This window comes from Pyricularia pennisetigena, chromosome 5 (genome assembly GCF_004337985.1).
Source record: "Pyricularia pennisetigena strain Br36 chromosome 5, whole genome shotgun sequence".
Lineage (NCBI taxonomy): Eukaryota > Fungi > Ascomycota > Sordariomycetes > Magnaporthales > Pyriculariaceae > Pyricularia > Pyricularia pennisetigena.
Window position 1 is genome coordinate 3,107,326 of NC_043743.1, and position 24,121 is coordinate 3,131,446.

The window sequence follows — 24,121 nt, forward strand, 5'->3', positions numbered from 1 at the left end:
GTAAATAACTCCATAGCTTCCGCTGCCAGATGCTTTAATTGATCTACGAATCTTGAATTCCGGTGAGGAACGAGCGGGCTAGGTTGGCCACAATCTCCATCTGCCTCTCGTTGACCCCTTCGCTATCCCTTAGCTGGCGAGCTGGCTTTTCGAATCGATTCCAGACCAAAAGATATTTGTTGCCCGTCTGGAGGTTGAACCCGATGCTCTGCAGAGAATCCTCCATGCGCTGCTTGGAGCGAATCATAGTCAGGTCATCGCGTCGGACAGCCGCTATCGTCTGCTTCGTTTCGATCGCGTAAATGACTGCCAGCCGGACGCACTCGTAGACCAGTGCCGCCAGCCCAGTAGCCAGTGCGGTGGCGACCGAAGATCCGGTATGAGAAGCGAACGCGTCAAAGCCATTGTCGGTTCCGACGTCGCTGTACAGGGGCTTCATGACGACGTCGTGGCCGGGGAACACAAAGCTGAGATCCTGGCCACCGCCGACAAAGTCGGCAGTTTTGCCCGTCGCCCGGGCCGCGCCGATGCGGAACGTGTAGTTGGGATTCGAAGCGTGTGGGTAGGTAAACTCTGGGAAGCTCCCCTGGTCGCTCGCCGCACAGAACATGAGCACGTCTTTGGAGTGGGCAAACCGAATCGCATCGTCAAAAGCCGTTTTCTCCACAGCATCCTCTGGTGGCTTTGTGGTCCACGACATGCAGATGACTTGGGCGCCTATCTCGGTCGCATGCCTTATAGCCTGCACGGCGCTTTGGGAGTCGATCTGAATCTTGCCCGAGTTGACCGTCCGAACAGTCTTGAGCTTGATGACATGGATTGTAGCACTGGGACAGATGCGTTGGATCAGCCGTGCCATGAGGGTGCCGTGGCCAGTTGCCGAGTTCCAGTACGGTGATACGCGCCACCAACCATCCTCCTTATAATGATCAAAGCTTTTTCCCGGAAAGTTCCTCCCACACAGTTCTTCGTGGGTAATATTCACACCATCATCGATGAGTGCTATCGTGACTGGCCTAAGAAACGGGTCATTGTGCTTTTTACGCAGTTCACGGATTTGACGAAACGATGATGCAAATTCTTCCATGCAAAGCATCCATTTATGGGGATCAACCCGACGTTCCTGCGGCGGTGGTGTGTCGAGCGTACGGCCGAGATAATCCGGATGCCGAGTCCGTGTTGGACTGGACTCTGGCAGACCAACCTTGGGGGTTTGTCTCGGCTTGGTCTTGTTCTTGGTGCTATAGGTAGTTCCTGTAGCAGTCGATTGTCCATCTTCTGTTCCGCCCGTCCCCCAAGACTCGTTGAGTCGAACCTGGAAGGATTCCAAGTTTGCTTTTGTCCGGGATTCGCATTCGAGGCCCTACACAAGTCAATGGCAGTGTCAGAAACGAGCAGCAATGAAAATACCCGCCCAAGAACTGTTTGCTTACCCGGACTTGTTTGACAGTGATCTTTTCTAGCGCAGGAAGCTTGCAAAGTCCTTCTCCCTTCTCGCTCCACGATCGGAGCACGGCGTTGCGTCCGCCCCAATACAAATGTACCTCACGAAGCTTGTCACCTATGTGATGGAGTGTGGTCACGTCGAGATCCTCAAGTTTCCAGTCGAGGACCTCAACATCAAACCCGGCCAGGGCTTCTTCAATAGCCTCGTCACTGTGACACGGCATTTCCATGTCATCAACCTCGACACGAATGATTCGCTTGACACCCTTTTCCCGCAACCACTTAAAAAGAGGGATCATGTCTTGTCGCCCGCTATGCAACTTGTCATTCTCGTTAACGGCGGCGTCGGTGTGTTTTTCAAGCTCTATGCGGGGAAAAGCGACATATTGTAGGACCGAGTCGAAATCGAGATGGAGGAACTGCTTGCGGAAGGCTTTCTCGCTAATCTTGGTCTCCGGTTTGGGGCCAAAATCATACCATAGCTCCTTGTCTTTATTGTTGTTAGCATCATTTCTAGCATTATGTTTGCTTGGCCGTTCGTCCAACGCCTCATGCTATCAGGCATTGGTCCAACCTTTTTGATCGTGTACATGTATGTAGTCTAGAGCTTCTTGTGGTGACATTTGCCGCAAATATTCAAGCTTCAACAGAGACCTAACACTGTCCGAGCTTGATTGCAGGGTTGATTCTTTTGTTCCCTGGTCATGTACGCCCCTTGGCTGCCGGCCGGTGGTGGGCGAGGCACCGTGTACAACAGATTCAAGCCCGCTCGTTAAGATGGATGTATCAAGAGGCCTCCGATGCCCTGTCTGTATTGGATTAGACATGCCATGCTCGTATGGACGTAGATTCACAGAGGATCTTATGCATCATTGGGTAACACATTCGCCAACGAGGAGACGTGCATAGGTGTAGAGGCTCACCGCAGTTAGCGAGCCACTAATGGAATCATTCCCTTGCCGTGATTGCGGCCATTTTTGGACCTCTGGCTTCCCCTCCTTGGCGGTCTTGTCTTGCTTGGATCTGTCGATTTTCTTGGCGTCATTCTCGGGTTTCTCGTCGCGTCGTGGAGCATCTGGTAGCTGACCATTTATGTAAGGTCGTGACGGGGGCTTTATTTGTTCGTTGTCAACCGAGGCTCGATACTCCCTACGCGTCCTTTCGTGATACTGGTAAGCGGAACACATCCCCAATGCATGCGTGGTGCGGCACTTCAAAGCTGCAGGCCCTCTTTCCAACATCAGCTGCACGATGGCGACCTGGTCAGGGCTGCCCTTGCTATATTCGACGGCCAGGTGTAAGGGAGTGCGGCCTCGAGAATCAGCTGCACTGAACATGCTATGCGGCACAAACTTGATAAGCTCTTGGATCAGCCTAGGCATCAGGCCACTCGAGATAGCTCTGTGCAAGCAGGTAACGCCAGCGTCCATGTCACGCTCCTCACACTCGGACTTGAGAGCTTCGCCAATTATCTCCTTCTTCGCACTATTCATTCTGACGCACACTGCCCATGAAAACTTGATATTGCCAACCGAGATGGCGAGACTTAGAGGCGAGAGTTTCCTATCATCAAGGACACCCATCAAATGCGGCAACCTATTGATGGCCAAGGCCATGAGCCATTCTAGGCGTAGCTTGATGCCGTATTCTTGAGAAGCCAAAAAGTGCAGAAAGTTGCCGCCCCCCGGTCGCATTCTGCTGTGCCAAAGGTGGGAGAAGTCCTTGACAAATGTTTTTCTTTTGGAATCTCTCTCTTCTGTAGTTTCGCCTTTATCGGTTGACTTGTCAAGACGGCTTGCATCTTCGAGGTGTTGAATAAACATTGCTCTGACCCTGTCGTCGAGCTCCGGAGTTTCTGCTCCATCTCCAAGGAGCTCATCTGCCATAAAATCTCCTTCATCTTCTGACTGATAATCACGTACAGTCATTCTTTTCCTGAAGCACCTTTACCGGCTGCAAGGCGTACATTTGTCGGTGGAATAGATCAAGAGATGCTGGTGTTGAGCACAGACAGGCTCGACGCACAAGCCGGCAATCCAACAATTGACGGCGGATCATAATTCTGCCTATGGGAGTCGGAGCCACACCTTTCAGGGGAAAGTGGATTGCCAGGCAATCTATCCAGGGCATGCGTCTCCTGATCTTGTTGGACCTTTCTCAGGACCAATCCCATCGCGCTGGCGATGAAGCCATGTACCGATGAGGTACCAGACCCCGCGCCTAGCCTTGCCAATCTGCTCGAGGGTAGGACTGTCCAAGGTTACATCAGAGAGGGGATACTGCCTCATAGCGATCAATACAAAGTAAAGTAGTGCGGTAGGTGGAATGCGACAGTTTATCCAGAGGAATCTTTTGATCGTATCGTTCCGATTTGTAAGACGTCGCAGAGGGGGGTACTTGATCGAATTGAAAAAGTTTATGATGCTCAATGCCAAAGAGGCTTAAAGGTCAGTGGAGTAGCTTTGGCCGTGCTTGCTTGTTTGGGTATTACGTACAGTGTGTTGCGGGACAAGTGGGGTACCTACTTTAGGAGGCTGGTGCGTTCACTAAGGTATTTGTGCAACAATGAAAAGGGGGGGGTTTTTGTTTCTTTTCTTTTTTTCGCCCATCGAGATGAATGATTAATCCAGCGGCGATACTAGACACAGCATAGGCTATCTTGACTGAGCTGATGGGCAACGGACAAATATTTGCTGTACCTACATCATGACGGCTGTGAGAACTCCTCAAAACAGACACGGCGACCGACCACCCGCGCTTCACAGTAAGAGTACAATGGTTCCGCACCTAGGTTCTCGACTCCACGAGATCGACCTTCGTTTGTCTTCCACCCTTTCCGCTCAGCCCTGGGATTGAAAAGCACCGGATCGTCTAGTGGCACTTTCCTGAATAGACTGCCAAAATTTGTGGCCAGGTCCGCCTCGGCCTCAATCGTCACAATGGCATTGAAAGGATCGTCTGTCTCTCGCCGGACCAGTACTGCGACACGCACCGAGTCAGGCACCCCAGTCTTTTGTCTGGCGTTTTCCAACAGCCGCCAACGAGCAACCGTCTCCAGCCCCGAATTGCGACCTGCGCCAAGATTCGTCGTGCCTGTGACCGTCGTCGCGTCGCTGACATGGCGCGTCGTTGTTTTCTGCATTTCTAGACTGCCCGTCGCCGTGAGTACCGACGCCGCGGACCCATCAAGCCCCAGCTTGCCCCCCTTGACAATTTCTTCGTGATCCATCGTTGTCACCAAGCTCCAGCGCTCGTCGGGAGCGATGCTTATCACCTCTGGCGGATCCTGGCCAACTGCGCAAGGGACAAACTCAATCTTGACCGTCGCCTCACGAATCCGTCTTGATTTTTTCTGCGGGTCGAAGCGAAAGCGGAACACGAGAAGTGTTGCAAACTCCATATCTGCTGCCGCACCAAAAGTACCGTGTTTGACGTCCATCAAGTCGCAATAGACGTGAAATGCATCTTGGGTTCTTTCGACGACGTTTCGTCGCTCCCAGTCTTCTGGGGATATGTTTTGTGTACGGAACTCATTGCCCCTTCCTGTCGGGGCCAACGGCACCTGAAAGACAGAGAGCGCTTCTTCACTGTCCTGGCCCGACATGTGCTGCTCTCGCTGATGTCAAGAGCTTTTTTTTTTTTTTCGACAAGGTTTAGGGAGGCAGATTCTGGATGAATATCGAGGGAGATTGACTGGAATCGCAATCCACTTACATGTTATTAGGAAACAGGCATGCCGGGGCTTTTGAACATATCGCCAAGCGCCAAGCCTTGGTTCTGCAGTCAGACATGAATGGTGAGAGGTACATGAGCGGTACGGTTGCATCTCTACTGGGGATATCAGACATGGTGTGGGTATGATGAGTAACAGCCACCAATCCACCCTCCTCGATAAAACAAGCGGCTGACAGCCCATCCATGCAGAAAGACAGCAGGATCAGTAGTAGAGCTATTGAAATATGTTGGCCATCATGCCCTGATCACAGCACCATACGAGCCCCACGACCCCCGATAGTTTGATGCTATGCGTTGAAAATACCACCGCAATTGGATATGGCGGCAATCGTCTCAAAGACAAACATTCCTGATGCTGGAGTCCTCATAGATAACGAAAACCCGGTGGAACCTATTTCGCACCGGGGCCTGACCATTGAACGAGATGTGCAAGATGCGCAAATCGAGTATGTCGCCTCGTGCAAAACATATCATTTCTGGGAATACATACATTCTAACGAATGCAAATCGTTAGCGTTGTCGCTATCCACGGATTTGGCGGTGGAAGGAGAAAAACCTGGACTCTAGGGGCCAATGAGAATGAGTGTTGGCTCCCGACTGTTTTCCCAGGGCGAGTTATGCTCTATGGCTATGATACCAGCATCGACTCATTGCCGTTCAGGCGACGCGATATTATCAGAGAAGCAACGCTATTTCTCCAGAGCCTTCGAGAGCATCGCGACGAGGACGACCTTTCCAGTCGACCAGTTATTTTTGTATCGCACGGTTTAGGTGGACTGATAGTCAAAGCCGTAAGTCAAGCAGCGAGAGGGATAATCGCAGGGCTGATCTTGACGCCACTGAAAGCTCCGGTGAACTGCGCTGATGGCCTCATATATACAAGGCAATTATTATTGCGTCCAGAGACCCTACGGTATATGGGTTTCTGCTGCCTGCTGTACGAGTTCTTGTCTTCTTCGAATTCCCCCATATGTCCGACAGCATGGGCTTCCTACAGGTTGATCTACGAGCACATATGACCGAGGCACTTGGAACAACTGCAGACACAAAGGCCGAATTCCTGCTTGGCACGTCTCGCATTCTAGCTGAGACCATTGAAGAAGTAAACGGAATGTTTGTGCAGTCCAAGATGACGGTTCAAGCACACATTGTTGACTACTACAGCCAAGCCATCACCTCTGAATCCTATTTCCGAGTAAGTTTTCCTGCATATGCATGTTAGAAGTCTATATCTGGTAGGTATAGTTTGTTTACTGTAATTATGAAATTGCAGGGCTTCGGTAGAGAAATCACTAGGATGACGCCATGCTTCGGCCTTAGGAAGGGAGTCAGCAGGGAGTACAGGTCCATGACACGACTGAGTGACGATGACGTTACCGACCTGCAATCAGAAGCAGAACGTTGGATAAGTACGCTGTCCACTCAATTATATGCACGGGTCGGTATATTTAACATCTCTTTTAAATAGAAAAGGGTCCCTCACCAGATCACGGTCGCGCGATACGAGATTTCGTCTCACAAGCCTCGCCTATGTTTCCACCTGCCCTAAACGCAATCCCTACGGAACTCATACCAGCTGTTAAAAAGCTACTAGCGGCGGATCACAACATGGTGCTGCATGTTCAGACTGCCTCTGGTGACAATTCGCATGTGTCCGAAGGCATATGGTCTTACATTTTTTCGGAAGAACATAGACACCAAATCGTCAACTTCAAGTTCGATGAAGCTGATCAGCGCTTTAGCTCCATCGACAAAATGCTACGCACCATCGTCTCTCTGCATACGTACGAACATATTACGGATGATACTGCCTGCAGTCTTGCGTCTTACTTGGCAAAGTTCTCGGCGATTGGAACACGAGACTTGCTATATTATCTCGGGCGAGTTATTCCCAATGATTTTACAGATTTTCTACCTTATGTGTATATCATCGATGGTCTCGACAAGTGCGGAGACGGTGCCATCGACTTTGTTGCTTACCTCAATCATCTACTTGGGGCTGAGGCGCACCGATTCAAAGTCGTTGTCAGGACAAGTTTAGGGGCAAACGATCATCTTCTGTCCGAATGTCAGTGAACATAGCCCGAGCTCTCTCCCCCCCCACCCCCCCTTTTAACGCTTTGCTCGTCAATACTGTTACTGATCACCGTTTCTAGCAGTTTCCCGGATACCACCCGATTTCTTAACCACTTTTGTCATGGAGCAGAAAGACGGCGACGTCAAGATCTCAACACATCGGCTATGCATTGGCCGCGGAGGATTTACCCCTCAAACACTCACGATCCTTGATGAGCTGGAACATGTGTTTTGCGACGACTTGTGCCTGCTATCACTATTACAGAATTGGCTGGACCCAGATTGCCGAGCTTTGGCTGCAGTGGAATGCGATCTCCAAAAAATAAAGGGCGCGACCTCAGATCGAATATTTGCAGCGTTACTATCCGACATGCCATCAGAACGCCGCACTTGGGCTAGCGCTATATTGCTTTGGGTTTTGCTGGCCTTCCGCCCTCTTTTGACCGAAGAGCTATGTCTTCTGTCATATTCGATTCGCAGAAACACCTCTGAAGATGCTAGATACGAAAACTACCAACAAATCCTGGGTTTCTTCAACGGCATACTGAAAAACTACCATGGAGAAGTGCGTTTTGCGCATCCTGAGATCCGTACATGGCTCAAAGCCAACGCGGTCGAGTGTGGACCCGGCTTGTCTTCAACACAAGCTTGGTGGCAGATGATCCAAGGAGAGGAGGAGGGCCACGCCCAACTTCTCAGGACATGTCTAGAATACTTGACCATGCCGAACTACTTGCACTGCTTCACGGATTGGCCGGCTGCTTATCCTTTCCCATACGCCATAGAATACTGGCCGTCCCACTACAGAATGTCTGGTAACGGCCCCGAAGCCAACACAGCAAAGGTCTTGGCTGTCCAATTGTTGCGAGATCATGCCCTGCGGCTCCAGTGGCTGAGGCCTTACTCGTCCCATACGAACTGTTTTGCTTGTCCGGAACCTGATACTCTTGAGCCAGCCGCGATTGCCGCAAGCCTCGGGCTAGAAGATCTCGTCAACCGTCTTACTCGTATCGAAGATATCTCCAGCAGTGCCACGAGCAAGGCCGTAACTGCCATCATGGTAGAAGCGGCCAAGAGTGGCGACATCAGCATGGTACGGAGGTTTCTCCCCACTCCTTCAACACAGTTGCGGCTCGAAGACCCAGGTCTTGAAAGTCTTCTGAGAGCTGCAGTCACCTCTGGTTGCAGCGATATCGTGGACGAGATTTTAAAGTGCATGCCGAGTGCTCATGTGGAAGGACTCGACCTGCCTTCATGGACTTCTGATTTGTTTCTCCTGGCCATGTGGACTGATAATCCGGCCCTCGCACGAAGCCTCCTTGACCTCGGCACAGACCCTTGTGTCAGCTTTGAAGTTGAAGACGGCCTGGACGGATATTTGGTTGGTCCTGTTGGGATTGCAGTTATGCGCAACGCGACCAGTATCATCGACTTGCTGATTGAAAGAGGGTACGACGTGAATCCCAGGAAAGGTATCGAGCAACCGGATTTAATCAATATAATCGCCATCTGGGGCACGCCAGAGTTGATTCGGCTGCTCTACACCAACGGCCTGAACCCAGAAGCTCTGGATGATTTTGGAGAAACAGTAGTACAACGTGCCGCGGAATGGGGTTGCTACTTGGTTCTCGACACGCTATTGGGGCTAGCTGATCTTGGGCAGTATCTGCGCTATGGCTCTACTCATCCTCTCGTCACTACGGCCCGCCGCGGATACGCCAAGTCCAACGAGATCCTGCTGAATCATGGCGCAGATCCAAACGCGAATGACGAGCGCGGCAATGCGCTCAAGTGTGCAATTCTCTCCGGTAACTGGCGAGTCTGTCAGCAATTGTTTGAACAACCTACACTTGATGTCGACCATGGTGGTTCAGACGGCAAAGCCCCTTTACTAGTCGCCATTGGGGGGAAGTGGGAAAAGGAAATTATCAGAGGCCTACTCGAGCGCGGTGCGAACATTGAAGTCAGGGAGCCAGGAGAGTGGAAACGCACATGCCTGCTGCTGGCTTCCTCGAGGGTTTTACCCGACGGGGAGGGTTCCTCAACCGACAAGGTCATCAACATCCTGTTGAAGTACGGTGCGGACATCACCGCTCGAGACTCTGAGGGCTGGACGTCACTCTTCACGGCTGTAACCTTTAGGCCTGTGGAAGTGGTCCAGCAGCTTATTGATGCCGGGTCCGATGTCGCTGTGGTCTGTGGATCTGACAAGCACACACCTTTGCATGAGGCAGCATATCGCCCGGAGGTGTTACCGGCTTTGTTGGCTCGAGGTCTGGATCCTTCCATCAAGGGAGTGGCAAAATATTGCCCTCTGGAGATTGCGGCCTCCAAGTCTGCGGCAGCACTCCGGCTGATGTTGAACTCTCCGCTCGAAAACCAAGCTGCCCTGTCTAATTCTCTCTTGATGGCTGTTCTGTATGGAAATGAGGAATCAGCTGGGCTGTTGCTAGAGGCTGGCGCCGACGTGAATTATGTCGACAGTGAGGGGATGCTCCTGTTGAGTTATGCAGTACACAAAGGATACGACGCCATAGTCCAGCTGCTCCTCGAGTTTCGGCCAGATGTCAATGCCAGGGACGTCCGCGGGAACAACGCATTGCACTATATCGGCCCTCTGACCTCGACGGCCGTGGTCAAACGTCTGGCAAATTCCGGGGCCAAACTGGATGCAACAGACCAATCGGGGAATACTCCGCTGGTCAACGTTATAACATTGAGCAACTGGGACCTTTTCCACTATTTGCTCACCAAAAAGGAGGTGCGGCTGGCAATAAACGTTACGGGTCGGGACGGAGCGGCTTTGCACCGCATCTGCCGCTGTAATCTTTCAAATAACCTCGAGCTTATGCAGCTCCTAGTCGACAATGGTGCCGACGTGAACCTGGAATGTGCCCGATATCGTGCAGGCACGCCGCTGTTCCAAGCCTGCTTACGGATCGGAGACAGATACGCCCCTGCAAAGGAAGAAATGGTTACCTACCTGCTTGAGAAGAACGCAAAGGTCGACAGCTTGCACACGGAAACCTCTCCGATTCACGCTGCCAGCATGTGCTGCAGTGCGAAAATTATTAAAAGACTCGTCGCCAAGGGTGCAGACCCGGAAGCTGTCGACCACCTGCATCGCAAACCGCTGCATCTAGCCTGTTATAACTCTCTTGCAGCTGTCGAGGCGCTGATCACAGCGCTCGAAGAGAAAGCCGTATCTTCTGAACCGCCATCAAGCGCGGGGTCAAGTCATGGATTTGCTCTGAAAGACGTGCTTGGAAGAGTTCCGCTGCACTACACCGTAGCGACAGGTGACATTGCTCTCATCACACATGTCCTTGAGCGGTCACTCGCCGCTGGCCTCACCGTCGACGTGCCGGATCACGACGGCTGGACGCCGCTGTTATGGGCCCTACGCGATGTGAACATATGCGAACTGGGTGACGATGGTCCCGACCGTCGTGTAGGCGAGGTGGTCAGACTGCTACTCGATCGCGGTGCCAACCCAGCGGTCCGGGTCCGGGTGCCCGCCGTCATGGATGCGCCTGGAAATGAATGGTTTGCAGTTGATGTCGGCAGATATTACGGCAACTCCCCAGAAGTAATCAAGCTGCTTGACGAGAGGTTTCCGCAGACGCGCGACGGATACGAGTCCACCAAGATAGGTGATTTGGTTCCGAACTACTTCTGTGACGGTTGTGATTTGGTAAGTCTTTTTGTTCCTTGTGTTTTTCCTTTTTTTTTCTCCACCTCCTTTTTGTCACTTCCATCCACGGCTCAGGTGCATGACTACCACATTTGAAGCCGACTACGAGGATCACCCGAATAAGTGTTTTCTATCAGCTAATACTTGCCTGTTTAACAATAGGGATTGGTCGGCATCTACCACATTTGCCAGAACTGTCTGGAGAACTGTCCGGACTATACACTCTGCTTCAAGTGCTACGGCCACTATGACAAGTTTCACCCGCCGCACGACTTTGTGCAGGCAGGTACCCACCACGGCGTCAGAGATGCAGAGGTCGAGGCTGCCGGGTCGGTCGTGAAGTCGTCTTTGCGGGAGACCGGCAACGGCAGCGATGATGATTTGGACTTGAACAGTGACGTTATTAGTGATGATGATGCTAGTTGATAATAGGCGGGCTTGGATCTGATGCAACACGTTATATAATACGATTTGTTCTTTGCCTCTTTGATACTATGCTAACTACTACCTTGCGTAGGTGCTTTTGCTTGAGCACTAGCTTCCCTAGATATCTGTCAATTCACCTGACGATTGGCTTGCTAAAAGTGTTTAACGCATCAAAGGCTTCTCACGTCAACGCGATACATCTTGTCACGGCATGGCCAAGGCCAAGTAGCGCAAAGGCTGTCGAAAAGAAACAAGTCGCGATTTCGCAGCACCAAGTTGCGCAGGCGAGTCGGTGTACTGGTCTCTAGATCCCCCTTGGACAAGACAGAAAGTTTCCAAGGATAGCAAGCCTCCAGGCCGATGTATTCCGAAAAGCCAAGGGGAGGTACCTCGTTGCCCACTCCTCTTGCAAACAATTGCTCAAACTGTCCGAGGATACCCAGAAACGTGGCGAGCTCTGCCCAAAAAAGAAAAAAAAGAAAAGAAAAGAAACCGCGACACATATCCAAAGCCGTCTCGTCTATACAAGGGCCCCGATCAATACCCCCGTTCCAGGCACCTCCAGGCCTTGACCATGCACCGAGCTGCTCGCACACGGAGGCGCTCCGAGGCCCTGCACGGCCATCCCGTCAATCGCAGGATTGATTGCCGTCGACCAAAGGCCATGGAGATGAACTTTGTCCGTCGTCTTCGGCGCCAGTCAAAGACTTCCGGCAGGGGTGACACGCAGTCTGCAAGTTGCCATCGTGTCCAGATCTGAATGCCCAGCTCGCTTGCGGTGCCTTTGGGAGCGCGCTCGAGGAGAAGGCCTAGCTCTGTAACGACGAGCCGTGGCGGGAGGTGGTGGCTCCGCGGCTCCGGACGGGGATCGGGTAGCGCTGTCGCTTTCGGGGCGTTGCATAAAGCTGAAACTTGGTGACGGTTTTAATCAGGGCCATCGAACCTGACTAGCTGGGAGAAATGTGTAAATCGCTGGGACTCTCCATCTGTTGGATTTGCTCCGTAGGGCATTTGTGGTCCAACCGACCGCCTCGTTGATTGAGAATGATCTCCAAGGCAGAGACGTCTATCGTCGGTCGCCAGTTAGGCGTCGCTGATGTGCGTGTCCAGTGGGTCGGCCGCCGATTTTACAGTGCTATACCTCGGTTTTCTTGGCTGCATGGCAGCCTGGGCCCCGGTGCCGGCAGTGGATGGTGCGTTTGCGCTCTGTTGCCTAAGATGGGGTTAAGCATGAGCAAATCCTCAGTCTTTTTTTTTAGGACGCGAATCATCCTCTCACTCACTCCTGGCTATCGAGCGAGGACGTTTCTTTGCTTTNNNTTTTTTCATATCTGCGCACGAAACCCAGCGATTCCAAAACTTCCGGTGCAACTAGCAGCGTGAATGCCCTCATCACCGAGCTCGCCCTCCTCACGCTAACCCCAACAGCGGCACCCTCCGCCGCCGCCCGGGCACGGTTGCACTGCCTCCAATCCGTCGACGACCCGGGCGCCATCTACCTCGTCAGCCAGTAGGCCAGCGTCTCCGAGCAGCGCATGGGCGGCGTCGTCCCGTCGACCGGCAACCGGGAGCTGCTCTGCGAGGGCGTCGGGGCTGGTCGAGCTGGGCCGGCTTGTTTCTGCATTTTGATGCCGACATGCGCAATTGTGCGATGCGCAGGGAGGTTGCGTGGACTATTGAAAGCTTAACGCTGCCAAGATCAAATAAGCGAAAAGTTTCTGATTCATTCGTGCTCGTACTGAAGGAGGTGACATGTGCTTGGCGGTGCTCAGACTTCCATGACCCCCGTCAAGGTTTCTTGGCAACGGATCAGGCTCGGTTCAGTCCCGAAGCACCCTGTTGCAAATTGTCACTCTGAAGGCACGGCGACTGTTACAATAGGGTAATCATTCATTAAATGGATATCTACAAAGGATATTACCCAAAAAGAAAGAAAAAAACCTCCCACCAATCCACTTTAATAACGCCAAACAGGGCTTATCCATTTTATTCTATATCCTCCATCACACGCACACACACAAACACACACACACACACCATTTTCATCCTCAACTACCCCGGAATTTTAAACGGGGAATCTTAGACGAAAACAGTGTGAATGATGCGCTTCCACGCCGGCATGGCCGCGAGCTCGGCACGGTAAGCGTTGATCTCATCCCACGGCAGCTCACGGCGGCCCGAGTCGACGTCGATCTGCTCCGTCTTGAGCCAGCCCTCACGCTTCCACAGGTAGCCAATGATCCAGAACAGGATGACGATGGGGAGAGCGAGCATAGCGCTGAAGAAGCCCTCGGCGTCGTTGAGCGTGGGCTCCTGGCCGGCCTTGGGGGGAGGGGCAATGGCGGCAAAGGTCTATGTGGTGGAGAAGGGAGTCTCGGTTAGCTTTTTTGATCTTGGGATGCGAAATAGCAGGGGATTCGCCAGAGATTTTTGAGAACCAAAAAAAAAAAAAAAAGAAAAAAAAAGGCGTACCTGAGCTGCAAGGACGAGAATGTTAAGCGTCAATCCGAGGTACGAGCCCCAGACGCCGCCAATGGCCTTGAAGGGGATCTCGTCGGTGGTGTGCCCGTTGTGGGCCCAGGCCTTGCGGAACCGGATGTGCGCAAGGCAGATCGAGCCCCAGGTGAACAGAGCAGCCAGCGAGGACAGGGAAAGAAGCCAGTTGAACACAACCTCGCCCTGCGCGTTAAGGTTGACGTAGGCGAGCAGGCCAAAGGCGATAATGATTCCTACCGAGTAGAGGGGACGGCCGGAGCGGTCGATGTAGGAGAAGATCTTGGGGGCGTAGCCCTGCTGAGAAAGGGCCGTGAGGGTACGGGAGCCGCCGTAGACGGCCGATACGCCGATGGAAAGAACCGAGACGAGGATGGTGATGTTCATAAAGTGGTCGAATCCATGGAGGCCGGCGTACTTGCCCACGAGGACAAAGGGCGAGGCGTGCACGTCGTGGGATGAGGATCCGAGAAGCGCCGTGTCGCGAGCGTCGATGAGGAGACCGACGAAGAAGAGACCCAGGATGTAAAAGCTGCAATCTTGTTAGCTTGAAATGCTTGTAACCCGTAAGGCGTTTGTTGCGGCAGAGCCGAGGTTCCCATTGCTCACAGTGTGATACGCCAGAAGACCTGCTTGATAGCACCAGGCATCTCCTTGACCGGGTTGCGCGCCTCGGCAGCGGCCAAACCAACCAGTTCTGTTCCGCTGAAAGCAAAAGCCGCCGTGACAAACACGCTACAGAAGCCGCGGAAGCCGTTCTGGAACGGGCCAGGGTCAACCCAGAGACGGGCACCCCAGTATTCGTTGTAGCGACCGTCCTTGGGACCACCGCCGAGGACGAGAACGAAGGCGATGACGAGGAAGATGCAGGTGGCGAGCAGCTTGAACACGGACGATGCGAATTCCTCCTCGGCGTAACCAAGCGTTCCGAAGATGTTGATGATGAGGATCGCGACCCAGAACACCGTTATCCACACGCCCACGCTGATGCTTTCGTTCCAGTAGGAAATGGTGATACCGCAGACTGTCAGTTCCAGAGGCAGGACGATTGCCCACTGGAAAACGTAGTTCCAACCCATGGCGAAACCCCACGACGGGTCGATGAAGCGAGTAGAGTACGTGTAGAAACCGCCGGAAACAGGGTACATGATGGAGAGTTCACCAAGGGCATAGACGACGTTGAACATCATGACACCGATGATGAGGAAGTTGATGAGAAGAGATCCAGGGCCCTGTAGTGGACATAAGGTGTTAGTTTTGTTTTGGCGCTAAAGGGAGAATGGTCGATCCGGGTTGCGCAACCGTCGGTCTAGTGCCGCCGGGGTGAAAAGAAACTTACACCACTGCCGAGTGCACCTCCGGAACCAACAAAGAAACCGGCACCGATAGAACCACCTTATGCGATTGACCAAAAGAAAAAGTCAGCAAACCTCCCCGGTCGTTTAGAGCTTGTGGCCTGGCCACAATATCAAAAGGCCGACTAACCTATGGCAATCATGTGCAGGTGGCGACCTTTCATGGAGCGGTCCAACTCGGCGGTGCCAGTGCTGCTATCCTCGTCGCGCCGCTGGAAGGACTTGAGGTTGAGGCCATTTCGGGTGTACCAGTCTTCCTCGCGCCTGTTGCCGTCTTGGATAGCCACCTTCTCTTGGCTGCCGGCCGCATTGGAAGCGACCGGGTGGACGCCGGCGGCGCCCAGTTCCGTCTTGTCCATTCTCTTGTGCTGTTGTTGGGGAAGTTTGTTGCTTAAATCTAAGGTAGGTAATTTAACTTGCTGAAGTAGATGTTTCCTAGATAAGTCTGTAGAATCTCTTTTGCTAGATGTATTCAAGGATGGCGAATAACAAGAGAAGGATTGGGGGCCGGAAAGGCAAAAGGAGTGGATGGAGTGCAAATTAAATAGGAAGGGGTCCAAATAGTAAAATAAGGACCAAGCTTAACCCAGCAGTAGGGCTCCCCAAAAAAAAAGAAAGAAAAAGAGGTAAGTCGCGCCCGGATTATATGCACAAGGCACAAGGAGTAGGGAAGGCGTTGACAGGGAAAGAGGGTGAGCGACAGTTGGAAAGGCGGGAGGAAAACACGGGGTAGAGTTTCCTTTATGTAATGGATGAACCAAGTTGACGGTTTAACCTGGGGAATCTCTCCAGCTCCCACGCGAGAGATAGCAGGCGGCGGGGCAACATGACTTGATGCCTGCTACAGCCGGAGTGAGGCCGAGGAGGGGTGCAAGTCAAGGATGACTGGTATAGATAGCCGTCTGCTCTACCACTGGGTAGATTACAGTACTGGATGTAGATTGCACCCGGTTAGTGTGGCCCAACTAACCGGGGTCCACTGCATTGATTTGACGATTTACTACGTACACTGCCTGCCTGCCCAATTGGTAGCGGCTGATAATCGCGTGATAGATTTCAGAGACAGTTGGGGGCATTGGTCGGTTGGTTGGTTGGTTGGTTTGCAAGAAAAAAGATGGGTAGATTCTAGATTCTTGATTCTTAGTTTGCATACGCTGGGGTCAGTCCGCATCCATGTCTGTGGGCGCTAGACGAGTCTGATTTGACGCAGGACTCGAGTTGTCACTCGTTGGCCATGCAGAAAAGGGAAAAAAAAAAGAAAAAAAAAAGAAAAATAGAGTACGTGCTAAGCAGTAGGCAAATCCGCCGCGCCAGTGTGTCTAACCTTGTCAAGAGGTTAAAGTACGCCGGGCTCTTGCATTAACCTCCCGACGCTACTTTGATCCCATCTTTCCCATTCATCCTCGACCAACAGGTCGCCATTCATCCCCGAGGCCAAGCCATGTGTATTTGGCGCTTTTCCCATCTCATCACCGTGGCATGGACAGCTGTGACCCTGCCCCCGCACAATTGTTTGGGTGAGACGTACGAAGAAGATGCGAAATTTATGTTTTGTGGCTTTGGCCCTTTTTTTTTTCGGTGTGCTTACTCTTGCTATTGTCCCTTTTTTTTTTTCTCTCTCTCTCTTCTGTTCCGCCCCTCTCGCTTTCCTTCCCCACCAGTTGAAATTGGTCTAGAAATTCGCCATCATAATCATTGGATAAGGGCATGAGGGGGTCGCTTGCAGGGGGGTTGTTCCCTCCCGTCTGCCAAGTATGGAAGCTGATCGCTTGTCCTCTTCCTCCGTCTGAGCCGCAGCTCTTGGCCAGATGAGATCTCTTGGACTTGAGGATTTGCCGTCTTGGCTGTGACGTGAAAGCTGAAGGAAAAAAAAAAAAAAAAAAAAAAAAATTGTTTCCCCACTGAATATGCCAAAGCCGACGGCAGAATATGGCACGCGCACAATCTTGGCCCGGCACATCACCTTGCGGCGAAGCAACAAAAGGTATCAAAAGAGAGAAGCGACTCCGTGTTCCGTATCATTTAGTCACGAGTCAGCAAGACCGCTTCTCAAGCTCATCCCCGCCAAGACCCAATTCCTTCACCCCGCAAATAATAAATTGCTAAAGGAACTCCATACACGCTAAGTCGGAAATGCATGCTATCCAAAAGGTTCATTATCTACTTTCTTCTTCACAGCCCCGATGAGCCCGTCCTGCACTCTATCGCAGCCTGGAGCGTTATCTGCATACAGGCATGTTCCCAGATTCCACCGAACCGCTTTCCAGTGACCCACCAAGCCCACCCCTTTGCGAGCTGCCTATTTCTGAAAAGCTTGGAATTTATTTCTCCTTTTGGTCGGTGTCACCGTAATTGGTCCATGTTGTGATGCTACCCTTATCCCAACACTCCACCCCTTCCAAAGGGATTGATTGAATAATGCTCAAGATAGATGTGAGTAAATGTCGCCAGATAACAAGTCGAAATGACGCGTCATTTCTGCAAAGACGCGAAACATTATGGAATTATGTTCTCCTGTATCGTTTTCCCATCTTTTTTTTTTTCTTTCTGTTTCTTTCTCAATACACCACCCCAAAATCCAAGCTGTTGGTAATCGTGCACAACACCGGGAGTTACAAAACGTGGAGTGCTTTGTCTCAGCTCACCCAGTTCAAACATTGCGCCGCTTTGTAGCACACAACGGTCACATACATGACGACACTATACACGCCCTCTCTGCCGATCTCTTCAGCGGGATTTTTCTCTGCCAACGTTTGTCTGTTGTCTTGCCAAACACACCTTGGGTAGCTGACCTTGCCTTACCCAAGGACGCAGTTCTTTTGTCTGCCCAATTAATTGCCTAGTTCGCAGCCAACTAACTACCATTCCCCTTGCTTTGCCACTAAATGTCACGTGTGGCATTCGGACGCCCAGCGAAGAGAGAGACAACAACAACAAAAAAAAAGAGTATCTATTCAGCCCGGTATGAAAAGTCCGTATTACGCATTCGGCCCATCGCGTCTTCGGCTCTTTGCTTCCTTCTGCCCTTCTCCTTTCCCCTTCAGATGCACTGCTGATGTTTGATCAATTGATTGGTTGGCTGTTGGTTTGCGACGGCTTATGCTCCGCAGCCACAACACGGCGACGCCACAGTGTTCGGCCTGTCAGACGGACGTCATTGCTTTTTTTTTTTTTTTCTGTTTTTTTTTCTCCAACTTGCACACGGCTTTCCGAGATGTTCCCCGTCCCGCCTCCCCGCACTTCAGCCCCGGAGGCGCTAGCAACAAGAAAAAAAAGAAAAAAAAAGTTGCTAAAGTTCCGCCGTATCAGTCTGGACCCCATTTAGTTTCTGATTTTGTTATCTATGCTTCCAACTATGTTCACTCGGCGTTCTTGGCATCCTGTGCTTGCTTGGGCTTAGGTTTGTGTCCATTCTTGGCACTTCTTTAGACTTTTTTTTTCGTTTTTTTTTTTTTTTTTTTTTTCGTTTATCATCTTGACCTGCCCAGAATGTCACTTTGTGCATTTTCAGCAAAATTTGCAACAAAAGGCCCAAGCCAGCAAAAACGACCCAGTGATTCGTTGTAGCGAATATGCCAGAACCTCTTCTCTTTTCCTGGGTTTGACGTCTTTCTACAGAGTAGAGAGTTGCAGACAGGTCTTGGCGGCTTTGGGGAGCAGGTTCCTTCAGTTTCGGCTTCCAGAGGTACATTTGCAGTTGTGGAGGCCGCAACAGTGTACAAAATGGTGTATGCTTGTTGTCTACTTGACACCAATTTACCGACGGCCCGCCATACGACTATGCACAATGGACCGAGATGCCCATCAGCTGCTGGTTTGAGTTAACAACCAAGATATCTCCCCGCCAAGACCGCATCGTCCCGCCCCAGACATTTCTCCACATGTTTGTTGTCGATAGACTGTTGTCTTGGCTACTCAAAGAATACATACAAACAGCCAGAGAACTTGCATACCGTCATGTCTTTGTACGCCTTTGGTAGGTGCATGGAAGAATCAGGTGTTTGTCACAGCCAGACGGTGCATGCACCTTCCCAGACTCCAGCAAGCGGCCAGAGATGTCTTCAAGACAATCAAAGGGGTCAGATACAGCGTATATCAAGTTGATATCATTCAGTCGGCATAAAATAGTATTGCTTAATACGCAAGCCATGGGGCCTTTCTTGAGTTTCCATGCACCAAGAACACTGATCGCTTGAGCTGGTCTAGTCACAGATTGCAAGTAGATACTGTCATTCCACACAACAACCTCAACCGCTCTAAGTGCACATCCCGCGCATCCATTCCCCTGGCCGAAAAGTCGAGAAGCGCTCTCCACTCCCCTACCCAAACGACTGGACCGTGCAGGAACTGAAGCCCTGATCGTCACACGGCCAAACCACCCAAAAAAACGCCCTCCCAACACTCACTGTGGCCTGAGACTGAAAAAAAACAAAAAAAAAAAAAAAAAAAAAAAAAAAAAAAACATCTCCGCCTCGTGCAAACGACGAGCCGTAGCCAATGGCCATGCATCATCGCCGACCGCACCAGGCACGGCTCCCCCAGCGCATCTGGGAGAGGATCGGGCCGGCAGGCAGGCTGCAGAGCAGAGATCCGGTCTCGTGGCTGAGGAACAACCAGACCCACCGGCTGGACAGGTGGTCGACGCTCTATGAGCAGTCCTGTCTTTGGCTGTGAATAGCGCGGCTTGAGTGGGACTGAGGGAAGGCCTGGGCACGGGGTGGCAGATGGCGAGCATTAGTTTTGGGCGCAATGTCCTCAACACATTCATGGGTCCCATCCTTCCAACATTGGCCAGAAGCTTTTGGATACCTACTCCTTCTGATGTTTGCTGCTGAAGGGCTGGCTGGATGGGCTTCCATGTCGACTCTTAAGGAGCTGGATTACTCTCGTTTCTGATCTTTAGTCATGCAAAGATCAGTTATATTTGTCGGCTTTATTTTTTTCCCTTTTTCATTTGTTCCCCCCTGATACCTTTTGTGTCCTTCGAAGCAATAGCTGGACGGCTGTAGCCGGAGTACCCATCGACTCGGGTTTGAATTGGTACCATTCAATGGCATGGTGACTTCTTTTCGACTCCTTTTTCGGCTCCTTTTCGCCGCTGCTACGTCGTATTTTGAGATCTAGTAGTTTTATGCTTCCTCGGGTGTCACTTTAAATTAGCTCAACAGGGAAAACCCCCCCAACTCTCTTTAATGCAATGGGCTTTAGTTGAACCCGATGCTCAGGGACCCCGCGGAGAATGCAAACTTGCAATCCAATGACACGGCTGGAGGGGCGAGCGCACTCAACCTACCCGGCGTGGTGGGTTGAGCCAATTTCCAGTATTTGGGAAAGCGCAAAGTTGCCTGCACAAGGGTGGAGAAGTATCCCAAACTCTGACAAACACCACTTTAAACGAGCAAGGACATCATCAGGAACTGTAGAGTGCGCAAAAAAGCCAAATCATTTATTCAAAATCGATCATCAAATGTCATCATGTGACCATGTCAAGAAGGTTAGATACAAAAAGGATCAAATAGTTGAACAAAGGAGAATGGACATCCAGGATGCGGAGAGAGCTCATGGGTCAGGGTACATGGCGCCTCTACACCTGGACGACCGGGAAAACACCAGCCGTAAACATCTTCGTAGAAACCATAAGAGGCAAAGAAACAATACTGTTAGAGAATGCGCAAGTCGAAGAGGGTTTTGAAAGAAGAAAAAAAAACACCTCATCGTATGAATGAGGAGAACAAAAAAACAAAGGGGGTATCATGCTGGAATGCATCCACCCCCCCTGCGCGCCACCTCAATTTAGATACCAGAGTCGTCTTGGTGGAAGGGCATGGAGTCCTTGACGGCGCTCCAGTCGCTGCAGGTCTGGTTGAAAATGTTCTCGTCGGCCATGCCGAGGGCGATGGAACCCTGGCTCTCGACAAAGTTCATCGAGAGGCCCTGCGACGCGTGCCAGGCGATGTGGCAGTGGACGATCCAGGAGCCCGGGTTGTCGAGCTCAAAGGCGAGGGCGAGGTGGCCGCCCGCGGGGAGGGTGGCAGTGTCGCGGCGGATCGGGTTGATGGTGTTGAGCGTCGTCGTGTTGGTGTAAGGGGTGGAATTCTGCGAGAGGATCCAGAAGTCGTGTCCGTGCACGTGGATGGGGTGGTCGATGCGGATGCCCAGGGAGCTGCTGTCAATGACGAGGCCGAACCACTGGGTGGTGTTGGCGGTGGCGGCGGTGGACTTCTGTATTTGGGAGGTGTTCCTGGTTAGTCTGTTTTTTTGTTTTTTTTTTTAAACTCTTCCAAAGGGGAGGGGACAGGGGCTCAAAAAGCTTTAGAGTGGGATTGAACAAGGGGGAATGAACTAACCTCAGCTCTGACAACGTTGTACGGGGTCGGGAAGACGGGCTCGCGGTCAATGATCTTCTTCAGGATAGGCTGGGCCCAGTCGAGGACGAGAGAGCTGCTGTTCAGAGTCCACATGAACCAGTTGTGGCCGTTACCGTCGCCGGTGGCGCTGAAGCCCAGGGTCTGGGTGGTCATGCCGGCGATCTCGCCGACGTTGAGCTCCAGGTGAGGGACGAGGAGAGAGGCATCCTCGTCGCCACAACGTCCGCTGCGCTCGACGTCCAAAGTCGAAGTCGGGTCCTCGGTGCTGCTGGCGTCGTAGCGGACAATGGCGGTGGAGGCGTTGCGCCAGGCGGTGGGGTCGGTGGCGGGCGAGCAGTCGGCGCCGGAGCGAAGCCAGTAGTTGCCGGGGGTGGCGTTGGCCTCGACGATGATGTCGTAGCGCTGAGCGATGGAAACCTGCACGGTCTTGGTCTTGTACGGCTTGATGGGGACCAGGTCGACGCCAATGACGGTGAGCTCGTGGCCGTCGATGGAGAACTCAAAGTGGGCATCGACAGCAACGTTGACGAGGCGGATCAGGTGCTTCTTGCCGGGCTCAAAGACCATCTCAAACTTCTTGCCGCCGCCGACACAGTTGACGTCCGTGCTGTTAGCGCAGTTGAAGGTGTTGGTGCCGTTGATCAGAGTGTTCTCGGGAGCTGGGGGACCACCCTTGCTGGCAGATGTGGCCCAGCCCTCAAAGGCAGACTTGTGCATCCAGTCGCTCAGGAAGAGGAGACCCATGTCGTTGTCATAGTTGGCGGTAGCCGGTCCGTAGATGATCAGGGGTCCGACGACACCATCGGCGGCTTGCAGGGTAAAGTGCGAGTGGTACCACGTGCTTCCATACTGGGTGGCGCGGAACTTGTAGGTCAGGGACTTGCCAGGGGCGATGGGGCACTGGGTAACACCAGGGACGCCATCGTACTCGACGCTCTGGCGCTGGTGGATGCCGTGCCAGTGGATGGACGTGCCGTTGTTCTTCATGTTGTTGGTCACATGAATGACGAGGTGGTCACCCCAGTCGGCGCTGATGAGGGGGCCAGGGGAGGTGCCGTTGATGACCTGGCAGTAGCGCTTGTAGCCATCAAAGTTGCAGTCCTCTTTCTCCTCGATGGAGATCCAGTACTCCCGGGTGACTCCGGTGTCAGGGACGACTTTGTAGAAGTCGGTGTCTATCGAGTATTTCCCCCAGCAGTTCCTCGAGTTGGGGCCGTTCTGGCACTCCTGACGAGGAGAGAGCGAGGGAGAGAGCGGGGGAGAGAGCGAGTGCGAATAGTGCCGAGGCGAAACCGAGACGGGCTTCAGAGGCGTAGCGAGGGCAGTTGCGCCCAGAGCAAGGTGAACGAGTGACCGAACGAAGGACTTCATCTTTGCGGCAATAAAGAAACGAGTGATATTGCCAAAGATGTCTGGGAAAAAGAGCGAGTGAGTGTATTGGATAGAACCCCGGGAGCTGGTGATGAGCAAACAACAAGAGATCGTCGACCTGAGAGGTGCAGAACTGATGCTTTTATAGAGATTTTTGACGAGACATTTTGACTTGGACTTAATGCTTCGGAAGTGCTGCCGGCCTTTTTCCTTCACGATGTCCAAGCATGTGTAGACGAGCCCCTGGAAAGCTTGGCCACCACTTTGTCGTGTTGTGAGGCAGCGCTATGACACGACAGGATTGCGCACCCCTCTCAATATTCCAAGGCAATATTCGATCTTGATGGCTCCAGGGCTGCAATATTTTCTGTGCCTGCATGTATTGAGCCCCGTTTGGGTATAGCAGACTGGCTGGCCACCGCAAATTACCGCGTCAGGACCCAGCATGGTCCGGCTCACGCGGCTGTGAAATTTGATACTCCTTCGACAGCATACCTAGGATTGCTAGCGGCACAGCAGCAAGGATCACGTCAGTCTTCCCAGAAACGACTGTTTACGAGTCCTTTGACAATGGTACTCTTCGTATAGCCGTGCCTTGCTGACATGCGCAGTGCCATTTTCTACTTTCCAACCTGGACGGCGGGAGATATCATTCGAGAAAAACCACATAGATGATGGATGGCATCTCGCTGCCTTCTGACCACACTATAGAAGCCCACTTTCTGGACGTACGTATGGATACCAAGCCAGGGGTCTACAGCACTCTGTAGTTTTAACATTTGATATGGGCCTTTCTCGTTGTTTGGGAAAAATGAAGGTAACAAAACAAAGAAACCACTGTATGCTAACTATACGGTGTGTAATCGGACGTTGACCCCTTGGCGCCCACATTCCGAAATACTTTTCCAAGCATGCGGTAGTAGACAGTTCCACTATGTTCCCACGCAGCCCGCCGACGAGGTTGTGAACAGACTCAGTAACAAGGTTACGTGACTCGCGGCGTAGTTGTATAGGCAGCGGCATTTCCCGCCGACAAAGGTGCAGAGGTTTCACCGAAAGAGTATTTGAACCGGGGGTCAGGTGAGGCGGCGGAGCACAGAAAAAAAAAAAAAAAAAGAAAAAAGAAAGAAAAGCCTGCTAGGGCCACCTATTGCCCG

At 52.1% G+C, this 24,121-nt stretch overlaps 5 protein-coding genes across 5 annotated transcripts; 2 read left to right on the top strand and 3 right to left on the bottom strand.

The window, feature by feature from the left end:
- Positions 1–43: 43 nt before the first annotated feature.
- PpBr36_08863 (uncharacterized protein) lies at positions 44–5,062 on the bottom strand (the record flags this gene model as incomplete). Its single annotated transcript, XM_029895988.1, has 4 exons — positions 44–1,363; positions 1,434–2,000; positions 2,370–3,353; positions 4,196–5,062. Coding segments are annotated over 4 exons (3,738 nt in total), but the record flags the coding sequence as incomplete, so codon positions are not given.
- A 437-nt stretch (positions 5,063–5,499) lies between these two features.
- On the top strand, positions 5,500–11,377 carry PpBr36_08864 (uncharacterized protein; the record flags this gene model as incomplete). Its single annotated transcript, XM_029895989.1, has 7 exons — positions 5,500–5,627; positions 5,696–5,972; positions 6,065–6,376; positions 6,455–6,590; positions 6,650–7,249; positions 7,338–10,951; positions 11,114–11,377. 7 exons carry the CDS (start codon positions 5,500–5,502, stop codon positions 11,375–11,377), a joined length of 5,331 nt encoding a protein of 1,776 aa, XP_029747655.1.
- A 1,044-nt stretch (positions 11,378–12,421) lies between these two features.
- Positions 12,422–12,891, top strand: PpBr36_08865 (uncharacterized protein; the record flags this gene model as incomplete). Its single annotated transcript, XM_029895990.1, has 2 exons — positions 12,422–12,570; positions 12,726–12,891. 2 exons carry the CDS (start codon positions 12,422–12,424, stop codon positions 12,889–12,891), a joined length of 315 nt encoding a protein of 104 aa, XP_029747656.1.
- Positions 12,892–13,456: 565 nt separating this feature from the next.
- Positions 13,457–15,584, bottom strand: PpBr36_08866 (uncharacterized protein; the record flags this gene model as incomplete). The annotated part of the gene is made up of 5 exons (XM_029895991.1): positions 13,457–13,729; positions 13,850–14,402; positions 14,480–15,102; positions 15,210–15,265; positions 15,356–15,584. 5 exons carry the CDS (start codon positions 15,582–15,584, stop codon positions 13,457–13,459), a joined length of 1,734 nt encoding a protein of 577 aa, XP_029747657.1.
- A 5,434-nt stretch (positions 15,585–21,018) lies between these two features.
- PpBr36_08867 (uncharacterized protein) lies at positions 21,019–22,964 on the bottom strand (the record flags this gene model as incomplete). The annotated part of the gene is made up of 2 exons (XM_029895992.1): positions 21,019–21,447; positions 21,573–22,964. The coding sequence occupies 2 exons, from the start codon at positions 22,962–22,964 to the stop codon at positions 21,019–21,021; spliced, it is 1,821 nt and encodes a 606-aa protein (XP_029747658.1).
- Between the last annotated feature and the right edge of the window lie 1,157 nt (positions 22,965–24,121).